The sequence below is a fragment of the Opisthorchis viverrini genome (genome assembly GCF_000715545.1).
Source record: "Opisthorchis viverrini unplaced genomic scaffold opera_v5_1, whole genome shotgun sequence".
In the NCBI taxonomy this organism is placed as follows: domain Eukaryota; kingdom Metazoa; phylum Platyhelminthes; class Trematoda; order Opisthorchiida; family Opisthorchiidae; genus Opisthorchis; species Opisthorchis viverrini.
The window spans coordinates 9,479,834-9,499,662 of record NW_008751657.1 but is presented as its reverse complement, the minus strand read 5'-3'; the positions used below and the strand labels follow the sequence as shown (position 1 = coordinate 9,499,662).

Below are 19,829 nucleotides of genomic sequence, written 5' to 3'. Positions count from 1 at the left end.
ATGTCTGTTCCCCGGTCTGCTAGGGATCAAAATCATCAATTCACATCGTCCCGATAATCAGTCAGGCAGTTCATGTGATAGCTGCGTACAGCGTCTATGGCTGACCTCTGGAGGGACATCGGTGGACGCTGCATAACCCCTTTTCCAACTCCCCCCCCCCCACTTGACAGCCCACTGACAATGCTGGATTTATGTACCAATTTATCATCTCCCGCCTGCAGTGCGCGGCTACCTACCCCCCCCATCCGCCAAATCATCGGTGAACGAAACTGTGGCAGCTCCAATCACTGTACGACGAGTACCCGGTTATTACAGCTGACAGTGATGATGATGGTTGATGGTTTCGCCCAAACGTGGTTCCCGGGGGCCAATATCACGGATCAAGTGAAATAATGTAGGGCATTCCCGGCTTTCTGGACCTCTTTTCTTTCCTTAGTTTTTCGTGTCCACAGACTTCACGGTCGCAACACACGCACGCTTTCACTTTGCGTCTAATAATTCGCCGCCGTCAATCGTCATCATCATCAAAGACAGCAACATCAATGTTGACAATGATGCTTCATTGCTGTACAACCATAAAGTTCGTTTAATTATATTTAAGTTGCCAGGGTGAAATGAAAAAGAGTGGGTGAGAGAGGGGACCTAGTGCTAGTCAATGTCAAGCACTCTGAGGTACCTACACCTCCAGGCACTCTATGAGAATCTAGGAAGAAAGTGACAGCACGAACATCACTGACATTAATTAGCCATTTCCTGCAATGTCTCCAGCCAGGCACAGATGGGGTCACGGGGACCCTATCCTGGAAGGCGTAGAACACCGATAACACCCAAGCTCTCCGTGACCTCTTTCACGCCATTCTGCCAAGTCATGCGCTGTCCACCTCGCGGCTTACACCATACTGAAGGAGACACGGAGAACACCAGTCGTCTCGATAGACGACGTTTCGGCATGCGTAGCACATAACCGAGCCATCGTAGTCGGTAGTGTTAGATATTTTCCCCCGTTGAAGTATCTGCAGCACAACCAAATATGCGTCTTCCAATCACCTCGTTACTAACACGCTGACGCCACCCAAAAGCAGCCACACTTCTGAGGCGTCGGTGGTCGAGTATATCACATCATCTGTCTGCAGAGGACACGTCTCACAATCACGCAACAGCACAGCCCTTACTGTAGCCTGGTACATGCGACCCTTAACATATAGTTGTATGCCCTTTTGACGCCACAAGTGGCTCAAATTAGCAAACGTGATTCGAGCCTTTCAGATTCTTACACTGACTCCATCAAACACGTTTCCGTCAGAGCTAATACAACTACCGAGGTACGTAAAATTTTCCACAATCTCCAGTGATTCTACTTGATTTGTAAGGGATATGTTCGCAGACTGCATGTTCTGGAGCATGACTTTGCGCTTTGAAAGTTTAAGCCGCATACCGAAAGATGGCATGATGGTGGTCAGTCTATTCAACAGGGTCTTGTGCTTCGCTAAGGGCTTCAAAGACGAAGGCAATGTCGTCTGCGTAGTCCATATCGACAAGATCCTCAAAAGCAACAAGCTGAATACCGGGGTTTTGAAGACCTTTCAGCGTTCGCCTCATTATTTCATCAATGATGAAGCTGCACAAGAATGGGGAGTGGGTTTCCTTCTCGGACACCACTTTTTGTAGGGGAGCTTATTCAGAGCTCACCATACATTCTCACCCCACCATAAGTATGAGAATATAGAGATCCGATTATGTTCACAAACTTCTGGGGCATGCCCTGCTGAGCAAGTGTAGTTAACAGCACCGACCGATCGACAGATTCGAATTCACCCTTGAAGTCAAGGAATATCAAGATTGTAGATCGTCTGTACATACAGTGTTGCTCTAACACCTGACGAAATGTGAAGATGTGGTTCACACAGCCTCTATGCGGTCAAAAACCCGCTTGATTTCGACGGATGCGTGCCATTGTCAGACGTCGAAGAATCAGTGACGCCAGAAGCCTTGTCACAACAGAACTCGAAGTAAAACGTCTGTGGTTACTACATTCACTGCGAGTACCATTTTTGAAAATGCGCACCACTATCGATTCTCCCCAGTTGTCTAGGACGGTCTCTTTCTCCCAGATACACCAAAATAGGATGGACATGCACTGGGTAGAAAATCCACCGCTATCCTTGAAAGAACAGGTGAAAAGTCGTTAGGAACAGCAAACCGATGACACTTTGGTAAGGAACTAGACTCGGACACTTCTGAGGCTGAAGGCTGCTCCATATTCACGGCCACCTTTCTGTTGAAGGCAAGGATTCTGGATTGGAGGTAGCAGACGACCAGCTGAATAGCTGTTCGAAATACTGTGCCCAGCGGTTCACACGTTCTGCTTTGCTGCATATCAGGGTGCCATTTTGGCCCCCGATTATTTTTCCGACAAAAGGTTTCAGAGGACTATCGAACGAATCAAGTGGAACAGCTTGCAGATATTTCCAACACTTTTGTATCATCCGTTTCTTCGGCCTTTTGAGTCCACTAATGTCCTCGGTCTGTTCGTATACTCAGGTTCACCTGGAGTCGGAAGGTATGTCCAGTGAAATTGTGGTTGCGGCCAGGAGGAACCTGTCGCTGGGGCTCCGGCAAAGACACGGTCCTATCTGAGATCCAATGTTTGGGTGAGGTTGCCTGGGTCGTACGGCAGTCTTCGGCCTTGAGTAGCGCTATGGATGTGTGTTCCCAGTGACCGTTTATATCCGACATCGTGCCATCCGTCAGGCGCTGGAAGAGCTGGTTCTGACAAGGATGTTCGGGACCGAGAGTTAAGCAGTGTCACTGGTTGGTCTGGTATCCAGTGCTTAAGTGAGCCTGATAGCACCATGTCACAGTAAAATTCTCAGCACTGTGCAAAGAGGTGGCGATCTCATCCTAGTATGAATTCACATATGACGGTGGAGCATTTAGAAGAGCCTGTAGATGGTTCCGGGATATTCGTCTAACATCCGGATTTGCCAGTCTCCCAGTTGCCACACAATTTTTCGCACCTTAAGCGGCCCTGGAAAACGAAGAAGCGATTCCGGACGGGTGCGTGGTCATCCCACGCAGTCCTGAGAGTACAAGGAATCGATTATATTCACAAACTTCTGGGGTACTCCTTGATGAGCACACGGGCCAACAAGAACAGAAATGTCAGCATAGTTAAATGCGCCTTGACGGTCCATTAATACCAAAGCTGTGGTTCACCCATGTGCGCGGCGTGGTTCTACGAGCTGACGGTTTGAAAAAAACATCTATTGGAAGTTCCGTGATTCGAACCCAATCACTGCATCTCGACCGCTCCTGTCTAGACTTGGGCAATCTGACAGTATCTCGGTCCCCGTGCCTCCTTCCGTTGATCAGAGTGAAACAGAGAAAGTGAAATACGAGTCGGTGAATTTGAAAGGTTGTCAAGATATTTTACTCGGTGATTTCAGTCTAGGCTATCGGGCAAAAAAGAAAACCCTGACTTATCAGACTACTGAAAATCAAGCACTCCATAACAGAACTGGCCGGTGTAATTATCGAGGTCGACAAAATGCCACACCATTAAAAATCCTATCTTAAAGGGTGTGACGCCTAAAGCCAGAAACACGTAGGCCAGGAACAAGGTAGAAAAAACGGTCAATGACTCCAATAGCCTTCACTCGAGCCTGTGGGACATAAGGCAACCGTAGCATATAAATCAATGGCATGACAAAACGAGGGTGCAAATGGCGTTCGCACACACTGGTATACCGCTTAATGTTGGTATAAAGCAAGCTATAAATTGTATGTCTAAGTGGACAAAACTGGTGAATGAAACAAAATGGCGAAAACAAACGGAGGGTGCAAAGGTGCAAAAAATTACTCAACTTACATACCACATCCTCTGTCCAGATATCACGGAAACATACAGAAGACTTAACATTAACAGACCGGATAGACTTCGGTGGTAATGCCCGTGGGGTTCACACGTTGCTGGGCATGATCATCATTGAAGATATTTCTATAGTGCCCGCAGGAATACAAGTAGGCCTGAAGGCATTTTAATCTACTGTATGTGATTGAACCGGTGGTGACCAAGAACTGTACTACGAATCCTTGTTCAGCAGCCCAATGCACGTAAACACAAGCTCAATCTGTGAACGGTTGCAAGTAGGATAGTTTCACAGACAACTGCCTGGATAGGATATAATTAAAAGATTAATGGGGAAAGCACATGTTTTTTCCTGGACGGATTTTCGAACATCTGTCAGGGTAGCCCAGTGGACAACACCGTGGACTTCCGTTTCTACCAGGTTTCGAATCCCCACAGGTGCTTTCAAACCGGCTGCCGACTTCCGTCTTGGACTGTTGTACACATGTTGGTTCATCGATAGGGACGTAATAGATACTTTCTAAACATTAATCTACACGGAATAACAGAAACCCCAAAAGAGGTTAAGTCCCCCGATTTCATAGAATTTGGGTTTGAAAACATCGGCTGGTCTGAACGCTCAAATGGCAGATGGTACTCTGATATATGAAGATAGTTTGTTTGCCAATCACAGCGATGACACCAAACCCGGGATCTCACAAGCAGATATTGTAGATATACAAATGAACCTATTCGTGCCCGCGAATCCCATCTCCGCAAGCTACCAGCCAGTGACGCCCTGGGAGCACACCGTGAAGGACCAGGAACATGGATATCCGATATCTCAATAACAGTACAAGGCACCTGTAGTTGACGTCATCGTGGATGGTAACACCAACGGTTAGCACCTGTGTCTTGGGTCGAGGCACGTGCGCGAGTCGAAATGCTTTTATCCGGCAAAAGACGAACAAAGTCATGTTAAGCTTCCTGGGACCACACTTTGAAAACAGCGGACCAGATGACCAAGACTGAAATGGCGATCCAAAAGCACAATACGGACGCTCTGGTGACACCTTACACACGGAGTTGACGACGGACGCTCCAAGTGAGGTTGCCGGACAAACACAACGTAGCATCGAGTAACCGATGGATGGATGCACTGATGAGTGAGCAAAGTGCATCTGGCACCGAGCAACTTAGGCACACGAATTTGTGCGCTTACGGCCATGCAAGACTCAACACACAAATTACCTGATTGCATTGTCTCCACGTCCCGCGAACGAGAACTGGGGGGCGGCATTTCGTCCAGGAGTTCTGTTTTTTCTTGAATCACGTTGTGAGTGCCCATTGTCTGGAGATGGGCGATTAAGCAAAGATTTCCGCGGACGCTGAGAAGCATTTTGAGTTGCATCTTTATATGATTCCGTTAAACTGCCGTCCGCATGAACCCTCGAGTGGCCAGACTTTCGGCCAGAAATTTGGCTCACATATGCGTGCCGCTTCATTTCCACTAGTGAACCATATAGGGACCGCGAGGACGGGCGCCAGTTACAAGGCTGAGTACTGTGGCGCGGGTTAAAATGCCGCAGCTTATCTGGCTCAGTAAAACAAACCCAGAATTGCATGTTTCAATGGTTTCTGGCTAATCCAATGAAGCTGCAGCCGTCCTAAGGCCCAGGTTGGTCATCCCGGAGGGTTGGATCGCCAGGCGCTTTTCCAAGCTTCTCGGATGGAGTTCGTTCTCGTTGAGCATGTTTGATTTGCCGGGAGGGTACAAGTTATTCGGAGCTAAAACTACAGGGGCGTTTTGCATATAGTGTCGTCGAGACCTCTTCGAGCGCTCATGACCGGATTCTTCCCGTTTGGGGCCCATCAGTTAGGCGCAGTCCTCGGAGTTACAGCCAGCATTTTCCCTTCCTCAGGAACGAACCTTGTGTTCAATTCGAGCAACCAACTGTACGTAAATGACTGTGTGAATTCATGTACAATATGACCTGAATTTAAAGGAGGAGTTTGTAACATTCCAGCTGCGTCGCTCGTTCGTGATATTTTTCAGATGAATCTGCTACACAAGAGCAGCAGCTTCTGCCTTGCGTATCCTGACTGATAACGTATATGTGAGATACAGGAAGGATTCAGACGAATACCCAATGACCAGCAAAATAATTTGCAAAGTTGACTGCACAATAATCCACTGAACAAAAGTTTTAGCACTTAAATATCTCTACGCATTTGGGTTTCTTTTTTTAACGCGGTATTATCAAAATTCTTCTCTTCATTCCCTTACACAAATTTGCCAAGGAAACTTTCCGCCTATTGAGTTAACAAGTTGAATCTTTCAGTCGAGCACAAACTGCTTAAAAAATTCAACGGACTGTGCATTACACATGAGTGGATCTGTCGTCCTGATCCCCTCAGCGAACGATAAACTGCATCTGTGAACCTCATACCCAACCACAAACTCTCAGCCGGATTAAGTCAGTCGTGCAGAGACATGTGGAGAATTCCAATGACTGACCTGAGCGTCCGTGGCTGATGCGAGAGTCCCAAACTGCTGAACAGTTTAAACTGGCTGAAGCTTACCTCGATATTTAACCCCACAACGCGGGTGTAGTGAAGACAACCACGGGAGATTCTTCTGAAACCGCTAACCACGTCGCCTCCAACTCCACTCCGTCAAAAGTAGCCAATCTGTTGTGAATCCAGTATTCACTCTGGGCCGTGAGAACCAAAGCCAAAAACTCGACAGTCCTCTGTCTTGAAAACCTGCATACACGAGCCAAGCTGTTCGCGGACGGGTCGGGCGTTTGTATAATTATAAAAGGAGACCGACCACAGCCAAATAAGTCACACTTGCATCACCAAATCGGACAGCAGTTCGCCGAATTCAAGGCGCAGTCCACTTCTAAACCGAGCCTCTCTGGAGTTCAAGAGAGAGTCAACAATCCATAACTTGTGGTAGACTCATTCAACGCATAGGGAAAACAATAGAGTCAACAACTCAACGTCCAAATCGAGATTGGAAAACTCACAAACCAAACAAAAGATGTTCATCGCAAATATTCCAGAAACGGCTAATCTTGGTGTCCAAAAGGTAGCATTCCACGAGCTGCGGGAGGTGACTGGTAAAATGTTTGAAGGCAGAGAAGAAACTGCCTCCCTTTAAAAGGTTTGTGCAAATAGGATTCCTGGATGGCGATCGCAATCTGCAAATGATTAAAGGGTGTTGGAAGCACTAGGCGGGAATCAGACATGCTTGCCGCAAGGTCTGCTTCGGAACTCTGGGATCAGATTAGCTGACGTCTGTAGTTGCAGAGCACCTGATTGCTCCATATTTTTTGAAAACAGCAGAAGTATGGTTGAAGTGTTTGTCCGTACGCTGTCTTAACTATACTTGCTAGCAATGCTTGCCTTGCTATACTCAGCACTTGGCCTGTCTTGAAACAACCGGCCATAATCGTACTTAAAGTGGCCCGGCTCACCCGAAGCTTCCCAGACACGAAGATGTTGATGGACGGTTACTGTGTTTTCCAAGCTAAGGTTTGAATGGGGCTGCATCACGCGTGAATGCGGCTCACCATGGATTAAACTTCTGCCGCATCTCGCCGGTTATACTATTACTTGGTCTTCTGCCATTGCTCCTCAAATCCACTGAACGAGCACCTGTTTCTTACACAAGTACCCGTGCAAAACTCCCATATGCACCGCTCCAAGTATAATTTGCTATGAGGTGATTTCAAAGCTCCCGAGGTTTTGTGAGAGGAGTTCCAGGGCGTTTGTTTTAGTCGAATTTTGCATTGGCTCTGGTTAAACTTGTTCAACAGAATGCTTGGGCGCGGAATATCCACACGCCAAGTAGATAGTGCGCAGGTCGACTAGCACCCCTCATAGTTTTGGTTATCACCAGTGAAAGACACTCCGTTGATTACGTGTTAATTGACGCTAGACTTAAGCAAACTGTCCACTATATGCTGACTTTTTACTTCAGTGGCTGATGAGCCAGAGGCCCGGAACTTCAGATGTGGATTATTATTTTCCGCCGCTCAGATTTTGCAGGAATGTATATTTTCCTTGACCAGATTTAACTGCGACCAGCTTCAGCTGAAAAGACCTGCAGACCATTGTCCAGAAACTTCATGAGCCTGGCGAGAAGTTCGTTACAAAGTAACTTGCGCGGAATCGAACAAACTAACGTCTGCCGAAACGGATTCGGCGGCTTTTGGAAACAAGGCACCAGTTATTCTTCAAAATGCCAACTTTAATAAGCAGAGAGTTGGATGGCAATTCGTAAGTTGGTAAGCTCCAAGTGTGAAATGCGCCGAACAAAAATACGAAAACAGACCACTTTATTCGGTTCTACACGAAGAAAACGAAAACTGAATAAATGGATGTGCGAGCCGCCGTTGAAATACGCCAGCTCCTACACCTTCAATGCAGAACCCACCGGTAACTCGCTATTTTATCCGAAGCCTACAGAGGACACCAGGAATGTCTACGTTCAGTCCAAGCCTTTTCGTCACACCAACTTCTGGCAGGACTTGACAACGAATGACCTACAACAAACTTGATTTTCACCCAGTGAGAAGCTGTATGTGACAGTCATGTGGGCGACATACCCTCAGGCTTGATCATAATCTTATGGTCAGAATAAAAGCTTGACTGGTGAGGATTGCGGGCAGATGATTTAGGAAAAAGGACAGCGTCACAGGGATGGTAATCATTCGATATGGGCGTGAGCATTACCAAACCGGCACAGGCAGGGAAGCATAGTTACAATACGTTATTGGAGAGAATATGGCGCAAGATAGGATCGTCAGGATTTGAAGGCGGTGGGCAAAAAATAAAGTGAAGGAGGGTAAAACAACAAGTTTCCTGCCTGACACATGACAAGAAGGGCGTAACGGTGAAAAATTAGGAGCCAGAACATCAGATCAGGTGAGGTAGCAGAGTTGGCTTCATCCAGCCAGTCATATTGAACTAAAACCTGAAGCCACCGCTAAGGTCATGTGGCCTTGGACAATTGGGCTCTTGGCAAGGGTCACAAAAAGCGTAAAAGAGGATGATGAAGCGGAGGGATTAGCAAGGTGGATAAATGGTTACAGAAATCTCAGAATCATGGTGTAAATCAAAACTGAGAAGTCACCAGTGTCGCAAAATGGCTCCTTGAAAGAGCGAGATAGTGGCAACACACAAGCAATAACACGAACTGTAGTGGAAGTTATTGAATACTGCTGGAAGCACAGACACACAGAAATCGTTAAATTCAAACAAAGGGTTCAGCAGATTGGAATGGACATGTCACGGAGGCATCTTGGGTTAGGTGGTGAACATGTTCGTATGTGCTGGTAATGGAAGGGGTGAGCGGGAGTGTACAGTCGAGAGGCGGAACGGAATAGTTGCGGGTGCGCTATGAAACTGGGTATGACGATGCGGTGTTATCATTGGCCTGACACTTTTGATTTTGGACAACCCCGTAACAGACATCACATTTAATGTCACTGGGCTGGGGTGTGCGATTGTTTGAGCAGTGGGAGTCTTTTCAGGCTGACCGCGAAAACAAGGTAGAACTAAACCCATATAGGATCGCGGGTTTTTGCTCCGTTTGGGGATCCTGAGGTTGTGGATCACAAGCCAAATGGAGTGAATAACAGCCNGTAATCATTCGATATGGGCGTGAGCATTACCAAACCGGCACAGGCAGGGAAGCATAGTTACAGTACGTTATTGGAGAGAATATGGCGCAAGATAGGATCGTCAGGATTTGAAGGCGGTGGGCAAAAAATAAAGTGAAGGAGGGTAAAACAACAAGTTTCCTGCCTGACACATGACAAGAAGGGCGTAACGGTGAAAAATTAGGAGCCAGAACATCAGATCAGGTGAGGTAGCAGAGTTGGCTTCATCCAGCCAGTCATATTGAACTAAAACCTGAAGCCACCGCTAAGGTCATGTGGCCTTGGACAATTGGGCTCTTGGCAAGGGTCACAAAAAGCGTAAAAGAGGATGATGAAGCGGAGGGATTAGCAGGGTGGATAAATGGTTACAGAAATCTCAGAATCATGGTGTAAATCAAAACTGAGAAGTCACCAGTGTCGCAAAATGGCTCCTTGAAAGAGCGAGATAGTGGCAACACACAAGCAATAACACGAACTGTAGTGGAAGTTATTGAATACTGCTGGAAGCACAGACACACAGAAATCGTTAAATTCAAACAAAGGGTTCAGTAGATTGGAATGGACATGTCACGGAGGCATCTTGGGTTAGGTGGTGAACATGTTCGTATGTGCTGGTAATGGAAGGGGTGAGCGGGAGTGTACAGTCGAGAGGCGGAACGGAATAGTTGCGGGTGCGCTATGAAACTGGGTATGACGATGCGGTGTTATCATTGGCCTGACACTTTTGATTTTGGACAACCCCGTAACAGACATCACATTTAATGTCACTGGGCTGGGGTGTGCGATTGTTTGAGCAGTGGGAGTCTTTTCAGGCTGACCGCGAAAACAAGGTAGAACTAAACCCATATAGGATCGCGGGTTTTTGCTCCGTTTGGGGATCCTGAGGTTGTGGATCACAAGCCAAATGGAGTGAATAACAGCCAACCAGGCCGTCCAAACCGGATATTGCCGAAGTTCAAAGAATGCACCAGTATACATGGCAAAATACCGTATAGGTGGGGGGTCGACGAAGCACAATCTAAAACCCCAAATTATCCATCATTTACATTGGCAGATCATTTTCATCTTATGTTTAGTCAGCCGCTTAACGAGGGTAAAATTTTGATTGCCTTGCCGAAAGAGACTGTCACTCCAATCTTCGAATCTTGTGGCTGCTTATCGCCCAGTAGCTAGTGGCTTATTAAAATTGCTAGTATACCGTGCATGGCAATGCAGTGCATTCTGGAGTGATCCAGTTTAAATCTTCCAAGTTTCAGAACCTGAAACACACAGCGCATCTCGGATTTCTCCCAAATGCTTCTTGTGTGAAGAAAATGCGCATGTTAATGAACAGAGTAAACCGAGTCATAGACAAAGGGCTCATTTCAGACTTCGTATTATTTTTCCTTTGAGTTCTTCAACTAAGTACCGTACATTTCTCTGCTCCACAGCTTTAAGTCTTTCAAGATTCAAGGAAAATTTATCTGGTGGCTTATCGGAGCCAGCGGTATTTTCCCGTCTAATCAAGTTGTCTTCATTTTCCTCGCTACCACGCAAGAATAAGGTGGGTATAGCCGGTTGTCAGATCGAGTGTTTTGGACATTTGCTGCTGGATGAACCTGAGCTCCAGCGTAATCCACAAGAGTCGACTATAAAACCAGAGTTTATCAGCTTCCTGGGGCAGGTCAGTGGGTGTACTTTAAGTTGACGGGGCTGAAGTATATAACCTGATATTAACAAGGCGGTTTACACAGCTGTGAGAGTATTTAGGATTGTCTTTTGCCTAAGCTGGAAACCAAAGACAAAGTTTTGTTTTAGCCGGCCACAGTTGGTTAATCGTCGAAGTCTCCAGTTTCGAGTGCAACCCTGAAGCTTTGTGAGTCCTTGTACAGTGGGGTATATGGCTCATCCTTCGTTCCCTTGGTAATAATCTCGTTTTAGCAGTGCTTAGGCAGCTTATTTTTCCATTTTCTTTGAGCTCCGTTACAGCCGTGAAGTCCAGTTTAGTCGATTACCTTTAGTTTGGAGACAAATCATGTTGGATTCTTCTTCGCAGACGTTTCAGCATTTCAAAGCTGTGATGAGAAATATGCTGAAGATCAGGTTGTTATTTCATCATGTAAATATTTAGATTAGGGTGAAGTATTCCGCTCGTAATGAAAAACTGAATACTGAAAACTGAATGGGAAGCTGAATACCCTGTATTAATTTACCCCCCTACTCATTGGTGAGAGCGATTGAATGTTGTCTTTGACCTCCTGTGAAACAGGAGGTCTGAATAAGCGCGTGATGGGGAGGACGAATACTTGCTGTGGCAAGCTTGCTTGCCATTATATTCGGGCGTAACTTTGAAGCGATTAAATGTGCGTAAAGTTCCATCGCATCAAAGCGGCTTCGAACCTGTTGGTTGATATGCTGCATACTCAGGCACGTTAGAACAACTGAGACTCCTCTGGCGCTCACCTGAGACGGAAGCAAATCGTATAGGCAGGCGTCCGTGGAGGGACTCAATACTCTCACAAATCGACCAAGAAGAACTATGACATTCACTGAGCCAAGTTTTCCGCATTGTTTCAAAGAGATCAATAAACCACAAAACTTTCACGCGTTTTGAGTGGATCCATAGAACTATAGGTTTTTGGTGACCCAGGTGCAGTATATGTCACAGGGTTTGCGCGAGTTTCTTCAAAATTCGGCAAAACCGTAACCTCTGAGTGATAAGACTGGTTTGCCGATTGTCAAACAACTGATGGCACCAAATATTTGGTGCAAGTGCAGCCTTTAATATTCCATTTTGAGCTGCAAAAACCGCAGCAGTGGGTAAGCACTGTTAACGCAGAGTAGGCGGATACATATGAAGAGACTACATTTCAGATATACCAATGAAAGGAGCAGTTTCTTGAACTTCTCCTGTCCATTGTTCGGTTCGGTGCCTGTTTTCTTCAATTTTTCCTGTTTTATGAAGTTTTGAAGAGACTACATTTCAGATATACCAATGAAAGGAGCAGTTTCTTGAACTTCTCCTGTCCATTGTTCGGTTCGGTGCCTGTTTTCTTCAATTTTTCCTGTTTTTATGAAGTTTTTCTTACCATTTGTTTTTCCAAGAAAGGTTCGGATCATAAGGAAGTAAGTGTCTGAATGTAAGGTTCAACCTGGCTATTTCTGGGTCAACGATTCTTTCAGAACTAAGCCAACGCTGCACAGTAGGCTGGCATGGAGCCTGACATAGATGGCCCACGGTGCTTACTGCAAGAACTATCAGTCAAAAAATGCCTTGCAGGCCAGTGTGGTTTTTAACGCATTGGCTTTTCTCAGACTACAAGCGACTACTTTTCTGAAGGAAAGTTTGTTGGTGGTTCCATAGACACTCATGTGATACAAGTGCAAGAGGTGTTTCTTATGGGTACAAACAGTTGGTGCATGGTGAGCGGCAATACAGAAATGGGGAAACTGAATCCAACGGAACGTGACCAAGATATTTTAAGCCTCGTAATTTGTGGGTTGACGAGTGACATTGGGTAAAGCCTGCTTAGACCCAGAATGTTAAATTCAAACGGCTCATCGCTCTGAGTCCAAAAAATCATTGTATTGACTAGGTGACCTATAACGACGAGATGGCCGGGCCAGTCAATCAAAATTACAAAGGGACTGGTCAGCTAAACTACCCACACTGAAAAACGATATATGTTTTCACGCAAGAAACATGAACTAATATGAAGGTACATTAGACTTCTGGCTTTCATTTAAGAAAAACCCAGTGGAAGGTCTCATTTGATTTTCAACCTACACGTTGATACTACGAGGAGCGGAATGTTTTCTGGCAAAACGAACTAAGGTGACACCAACCTACCAAAGCATGCCAAATTCTGCATTGCCAGCTTGATATAGTTGTCATAGTAGCATGTACGTAGCTGAAAGCACGAGCGGCAGAGTTGCCAAGAGCATTTAGTCAGGTTTGGTGGGATTAATTGAGACGTCAACCGGAAAAAAATGTGGCGAGAGTCCGTTACAGTGCCAAACATAACTTACCTGCTAACCCTGTGACAGTTGTCCTACCCGATGAGATTTACCCCTGCAGTGGCCACAGGTCATTGTATTGGTCAGAACAGTAAACATGTGAGTACTCCAACTGGTGTGTAGCTGCGGAAACCTTGGATATGCTTTCGGAAGGGAATAAATCAGACAGATTTGATAATGGAGAGCGTCATGGATGGTGTGCTAAGATGGAGATCAAGAGACGGTCTGATTTATATAGCTTGGTCCGTTGGTGTCAAATGGAGCAGGAGCAGGACATTGTCAGGCTCCGAGGGTACAAAAACGAATACGAAATTACACATACGCGAGAGACATGGTAAATTTACAGTCCATTCGGGGACAGGTGCATCCAGTGCGGATGCCACTGAGGGAGACGACAGCGTGTGACACGCACAAAGTGACAGTCAGGTTATTGCGTGGAGTAGAGTGGTCGTTTACCTCAAGCACCAGGTAACGGCAATGGTCTTCTGGAGACGTAAGGTATAGATTGCTGACTGACGTAAGATAAATGCGCTCACACGAAATGCAGGAGTAAGTATTGATCTAAAGTCAGAATATGAGTGATCCGGTAGCATCCATGGTCTGCTGCCTATGTTGTTAACCTTGATTTAAGAACGCAGCTAAAATGGAAGATGATAATCCTTCTGGGCGTCATGTGACCTGCTGGGTCTCGGAGCATATAAAGCATTAGCCTGGGACATTCGCCTTGGGAGGCAGCTGTTGTTAATCCACCTGGCCACGACAGTGTGAGAGATTTGACAGAGAGAGAGCCGTCCAGCCGTTGGCAGGACCAGCAGTGGCAGAATTGCCTTGCAGACAAAATTGAGCACAATGACTTGGAGAGTACATGCGTTGGAGGAAAAAACGGGGTCTCATCAAGGAGAAATGTGGTTTTTAAGCTTGCATATACCATGGTGAAAAGCACAGAAATTATATTTGCTTTGCTTTACTTACTTGAAATGGATGACAGAAAGACGGATATGTCAAGAGCGTGACACTCGTAACCAACTTCTTTGGAATTGCGTGAAGAAAATCAGTTGAAAAAGCCATAACTTAGGTCGGCTGGTAAACTTTACTGTTGAAGATGCTCCTTGTGGGAGGCCAAAGAATAAATTTATTGGCAAACAGGCCCCGATCAGTTGCACCCGGACGTTTAGTTGGGATAGAGAGTTACACTTCGTTTATTTTTAGGTATAGATTGCTGACTGACGTAAGATAAATGCGCTCACACGAAATGCAGGAGTAAGTATTGATCTAAAGTCAGAATATGAGTGATCCGGTAGCATCCATGGTCTGCTGCCTATGTTGTTAACCTTGATTTAAGAACGCAGCTAAAATGGAAGATGATAATCCTTCTGGGCGTCATGTGACCTGCTGGGTCTCGGAGCATATAAAGCATTAGCCTGGGACATTCGCCTTGGGAGGCAGCTGTTGTTAATCCACCTGGCCACGACAGTGTGAGAGATTTGACAGAGAGAGAGCCGTCCAGCCGTTGGCAGGACCAGCAGTGGCAGAATTGCCTTGCAGACAAAATTGAGCACAATGACTTGGAGAGTACATGCGTTGGAGGAAAAAACGGGGTCTCATCAAGGAGAAATGTGGTTTTTAAGCTTGCATATACCATGGTGAAAAGCACAGAAATTATATTTGCTTTGCTTTACTTACTTGAAATGGATGACAGAAAGACGGATATGTCAAGAGCGTGACACTCGTAACCAACTTCTTTGGAATTGCGTGAAGAAAATCAGTTGAAAAAGCCATAACTTAGGTCGGCTGGTAAACTTTACTGTTGAAGATGCTCCTTGTGGGAGGCCAAAGAATAAATTTATTGGCAAACAGGCCCCGATCAGTTGCACCCGGACGTTTAGTTGGGATAGAGAGTTACACTTCGGGAGTTTATTTTTAATAGAAATTTGTTCGGTGTAATAGGAGATAGAAAACGGACTGGTGAGGACGGACGCGAAAGTTCACAGACCATGAATACGCACAGTAGGTGAGCACGAGTTAATGAAACAAAAATGATGTTCGCTACCGCTCAGTGGGTATGCACCACGGGAGACAGCCGGTTGCACACTGAGAAGAACGATAAGCTTGCTGAGGTCGTCCGGAATAGTAGAAGGTTTGAACAAAGGTATAGAAGCGAAGGTGAGAGAAAATTAGCAAGAAACTCAAAGAAATTGCAGTTAAAGCGAGACGGACACTTGAGTGGCCTCGAAGGGAGACCAGCGGACTAAATATTAATGTAGTGAGTTGCAGCATGGAGAGAACTTTACTGAGACGGCGAATTCAGCAACCGTTCGCTCATGCTTAGGATAAAACTAAACAGTCTGCAATCCAAAATGTAAGCGATGTCGGAAACCGATCGAGCAGTTTGGATATTTACCAAGTCCAAGGATAGAAAAAGTAGCATGATAGCCGAAAATTGATCGGTTATTCAGTTGGTGCGTAAGAGCAGACGGTCGTCGTGGAAGGAACAAATAAAGAGCCAAAAGAGCATCACGTCAACCAGAAGCAGAGATTATGCAAGTGTTTGGCACATTAAAAATATTTTGGTGGAAACGTCTGGAAATATACTTAACTGTACTGGCAAGAAGCTTGAAGGGAACACTGGTGATGATTCGTGAGTGCGACGGCGAAGTCAGGAAGCATCACGAATCCATGAAATGATTCAGTCAGCTGCAGACAACCATCTTTTTTCCTCAAAATCGCAGCCAAATACGCTGCAAGAGAGGACCAAAATAGTGTAAATCAATAGCTCTCCAGCTGATTGTTCATACACAGCAAACATGCCCCATGCAATAAAATTAGGGAGATAGAAACATATATGTGCTCCGCTAAAATACAGAATTGCACTTGAAGCAAAGCAAACCAAAATCGACGAAAGTGCTGTTTTCATGCAGACAAATTAGAGTCCATAGCGCCGGGCTTATATCGCACTCCCCGCCTATAATTGGACAGGAGAGCGGTCCCATTTGGTCCAAATTTTCGAAAATTGCCAAAGGCATCTGTTATTATTAGGATAATCTTAAACCCGTAGTTGCTAACACAAGGCAACACTACTAATTAACAAACCTTCTAGATTAAAGACCGATCATAGCAGCTTAGTTTCTTTTGACTGATTAAGGTCACTGAAATTAAACTCTACCCGTTCAGTTTCACTGTTAGCGTGTCAAGGAGCCCTCATGCCACACCTAGGCGCTTGCCCGTAAGTGTCACTCCTTAATGACCTTGCGGGTTTTGGTGCCAAATTTGCAATTTTAAAATGGCATTTACTCTCAAAACACATTCAAGCACATTGCAATACCGTAATAGCATCAGAACAATAAAATGTGTTCCAGAATGTGAAATCGTTGGTATGGGCTGGCAGGGGTGGTATTAAAAATGGTGTCCTTTTGCTGTACATAATGTGTTTTCTTGAAGAAGCTGCATGAACTTACAGCTTTTCACGACATCCTGCGCACTAGTTTAAACAGTGCGGGCAGTGAGGGCGAGTAGTCTGCACGTGATTCGGCCGCCAATCTGACGGAAACAATGAGGTTGTCTTGGACTGAGATTATTTAGGAGAAAACTTTAAAGAAGCTCGAGTGTTGAGCGTCGCGTAGACTACGGGGATTGGTGGCCCACTACCGCGATGGTTCGCTTCTTACCTCACTGGTAGAACCCAGGCCACCAAAATCGGAGAGCTCTGCTCCTCAGCCTCCCCCCATTACCAGTGGAGTTATTCAGGGCATTGTGCTTGGCCCTCTACTGTTCTCACTATACGTTACTAAATTCACCGACTCGATCACCCATGGATCCCTTTTTCTGTTTGCTGATGATATTAAGATAGCTTACACGTTTAAGGCCAGTGATTCTGCCTCTACTCTTGCTAACATTCAGTCTGACTTGAACTCTTTATCACTCTGGTCTCCCAACTCCTGTCTTTCTTTCGCTGTTCCAAAATGCCAAGCCGTGTCATATCAATCCCAACTTCCTCTGGGGACGCTTACTCTTAACGGACTCTCCATTTCCCCTTCTTCCCGAAGTATGGGAGATAGGCCTTAGGTATTCCTGTACATTTAGCTTCAACCATCATGTAAGGTACAGAGTGGTTAAAGCTCGCAAGCTCTGCGCTTACATTCGCTGATCCTTCCATTATAAATCCTGTTTAATTGCATTTTTTTACAACTTTCAAGACCCATTCTTGAATCTAGCCCTGAATCCGCCTCACAGTATCCACAAGCATGCCGGACTGCTGAGGAGAATGCGCAGCGCTCGTTCACTGAGTCCCTGTTTCCGGTGTCATCCGCACCACCTTATCGTCTTTGCTCCTTGTCACTTGGGCTGGATCCATTGTGGCTAAGGCGTATCGGGTTGAATCTGGGCCTTCTGCATTGCTTAATCTACAGGTGGGCCTACATGGCTGACTGCTGCCCTGAATTTCCTTTCTGTACTCCTTATAATATCCGTAACTCGGGATGTTTACTCTCACTGTCGACATGTCGAAATGTCTATAGACAAAACTTTTTCCTTTGCCTTTATTCTAAACTATGGAACATGCTTCCCTCCCATATCCGTACTATCTCATCTCACGTTGGTTTTCGAAAGGCCATCGATTCTTACCTTTCTACTGAGGCAGCTGAGCGTCTTTTCGCGCCTCAGATTATACTTGATACTTTTTAAATAGTCCCTAAGCTATTCTAATCTGCGCACTCACCCTGACTGTCCTGTTATTAGGTCCCAGCACTTACACCTACCAGGCTGAAACCCTAAGCATTAGTCCGCAGGTGCGACAACCACCCTCCCAAGTGTTCTTATCTATAACCTGCCACTTTATCTCTCTCATGCCCGTCTCCAGTGACCTGGTTGCATATCCCTCCTCCGGCCTTGAGCTTCTGTACCCAGCCCAATTATTCTTAGTTCTTCAACCCTGGTCCCATCCCTGAGTAACTCTGTCAGCTCTATTTAATATCTGGTGCTTGGCTTTGGCTTGATTCAACTAAACTCAGCCAAACTAAAGCCTCGGTTCCACGCTGTTACGAACCATTCTGCATCCATTAAACGCGAGCAGCGCACACATCAATTGGTGGGTCTGAAGATGTGCTATGAATGAAATACTCGTTTGGCCCCACAGCCCAATCATCCACATATACACATAGCACTGGTGCACCTCTACCTGACAGAGTGGTTTACACCATTGCTTCGTCTTCGTTTAACCATAGCACACGGGCGCTGATCATCCTCATTCCACTCCCATTGTCCAAAACTTAGTTGATGTTTCATTTGCTTCCGCGACTTGTCTCTTCCAGCATTTGTTTGCTATTCGCTTGTTCGAAGCGATTGAGCTGTTTTACTGCCCTGGCTTTTCCTTCGACTGGATAAAATATCTGGTATCTGGACTTATTTAATAATGCACAAGCCGCACGAAGCCGCACTTATGACTGCTTGAATGGTTTTCCACCTTGCAGATCTGGCAGCATGCACGAGGGATGAAAACCTCGTGTGGTGGACGGGTACGCCCTGCAGGGAGGGTCGCTCTGTTACGTTGCACCATGGGGCGTTCGTGTACTCACCACTCCTCCAGTAGCACGGGTGTATCGCCCATCGTCGGTGGTTCTGAGCCTGTCCTTTAACTCAAGAAAACCAAAAAAAGAGCAGCGTTGCTGATTTCCTGTAGCTGGATTGGCCTTGTTCCGATTGTCACTTGTCCCACAACACCAGGAAATACAAGCGGACGACAGTTGTTCCCCCGTTTTTTTCTAAAAAAAATAATAAACAATATTAAAAAACATTCATGCATGGGATAGGCTGGGAGTACCTGTGAGGCTCACGGCTAACGTCGACGTGCAAAGTGTTGCCACTTTCGTCTTAGTGAGGTCACACCACCCCTAGTCCACTTCATCATCCAAACATAGCACATATGTTCTTCCCTCTTGTCATCTAGAGCGAGCATATGCACAAAATGCTAATAACTTATGATTTCCCGGTTATAAGCAGTCACAGCTAGCACTTAGTGGCTGTTTTTTGCCATGCACCATTCGTTTTCTGGAGCTGATAGCATTGACTTGGAGACTGGTGATCCGTAATCTTACTTCCCTGTTAGGTTGATGTAGTAGACCTCAGTTAAGCTATGATTCTTACGAATTATCTGGGAAGCTGTTGCTCATCAACTTTTAACTTGTCCCTCTTTCTGCACAACAAGGGCCCGATGTTATGACGCTTTGGTGAGCGAAAAATGCCGTCCGTTCTCAACTAGTCCAACAGATAGCCCCCTGCTAGCTACCTCGACGGAAAGTTTTCACCTTCCTAAAACTAAG

At 45.8% G+C, this 19,829-nt stretch overlaps 2 protein-coding genes across 2 annotated transcripts in view; one reads left to right on the top strand and one right to left on the bottom strand.

The window, feature by feature from the left end:
* T265_00168 (hypothetical protein) overlaps window positions 1-5,472 on the bottom strand; it is a gene marked incomplete at both ends in the record, with an annotated part of 19,462 nt that extends 13,990 nt beyond the window's left edge. Inside the window, one exon of the mRNA XM_009163825.1 lies at window positions 5,099-5,472. Coding sequence (XP_009162089.1) covers window positions 5,099-5,472 — 374 coding nt within the window. The remainder of the gene's footprint in view (window positions 1-5,098) is intronic.
* On the top strand, window positions 4,492-4,698 carry T265_00167 (hypothetical protein; the record flags this gene model as incomplete). The annotated part of the gene is made up of 1 exon (XM_009163824.1): window positions 4,492-4,698. One exon carries the CDS (start codon window positions 4,492-4,494, stop codon window positions 4,696-4,698), a length of 207 nt encoding a protein of 68 aa, XP_009162088.1.
* Window positions 5,473-19,829: the final 14,357 nt, after the last annotated feature.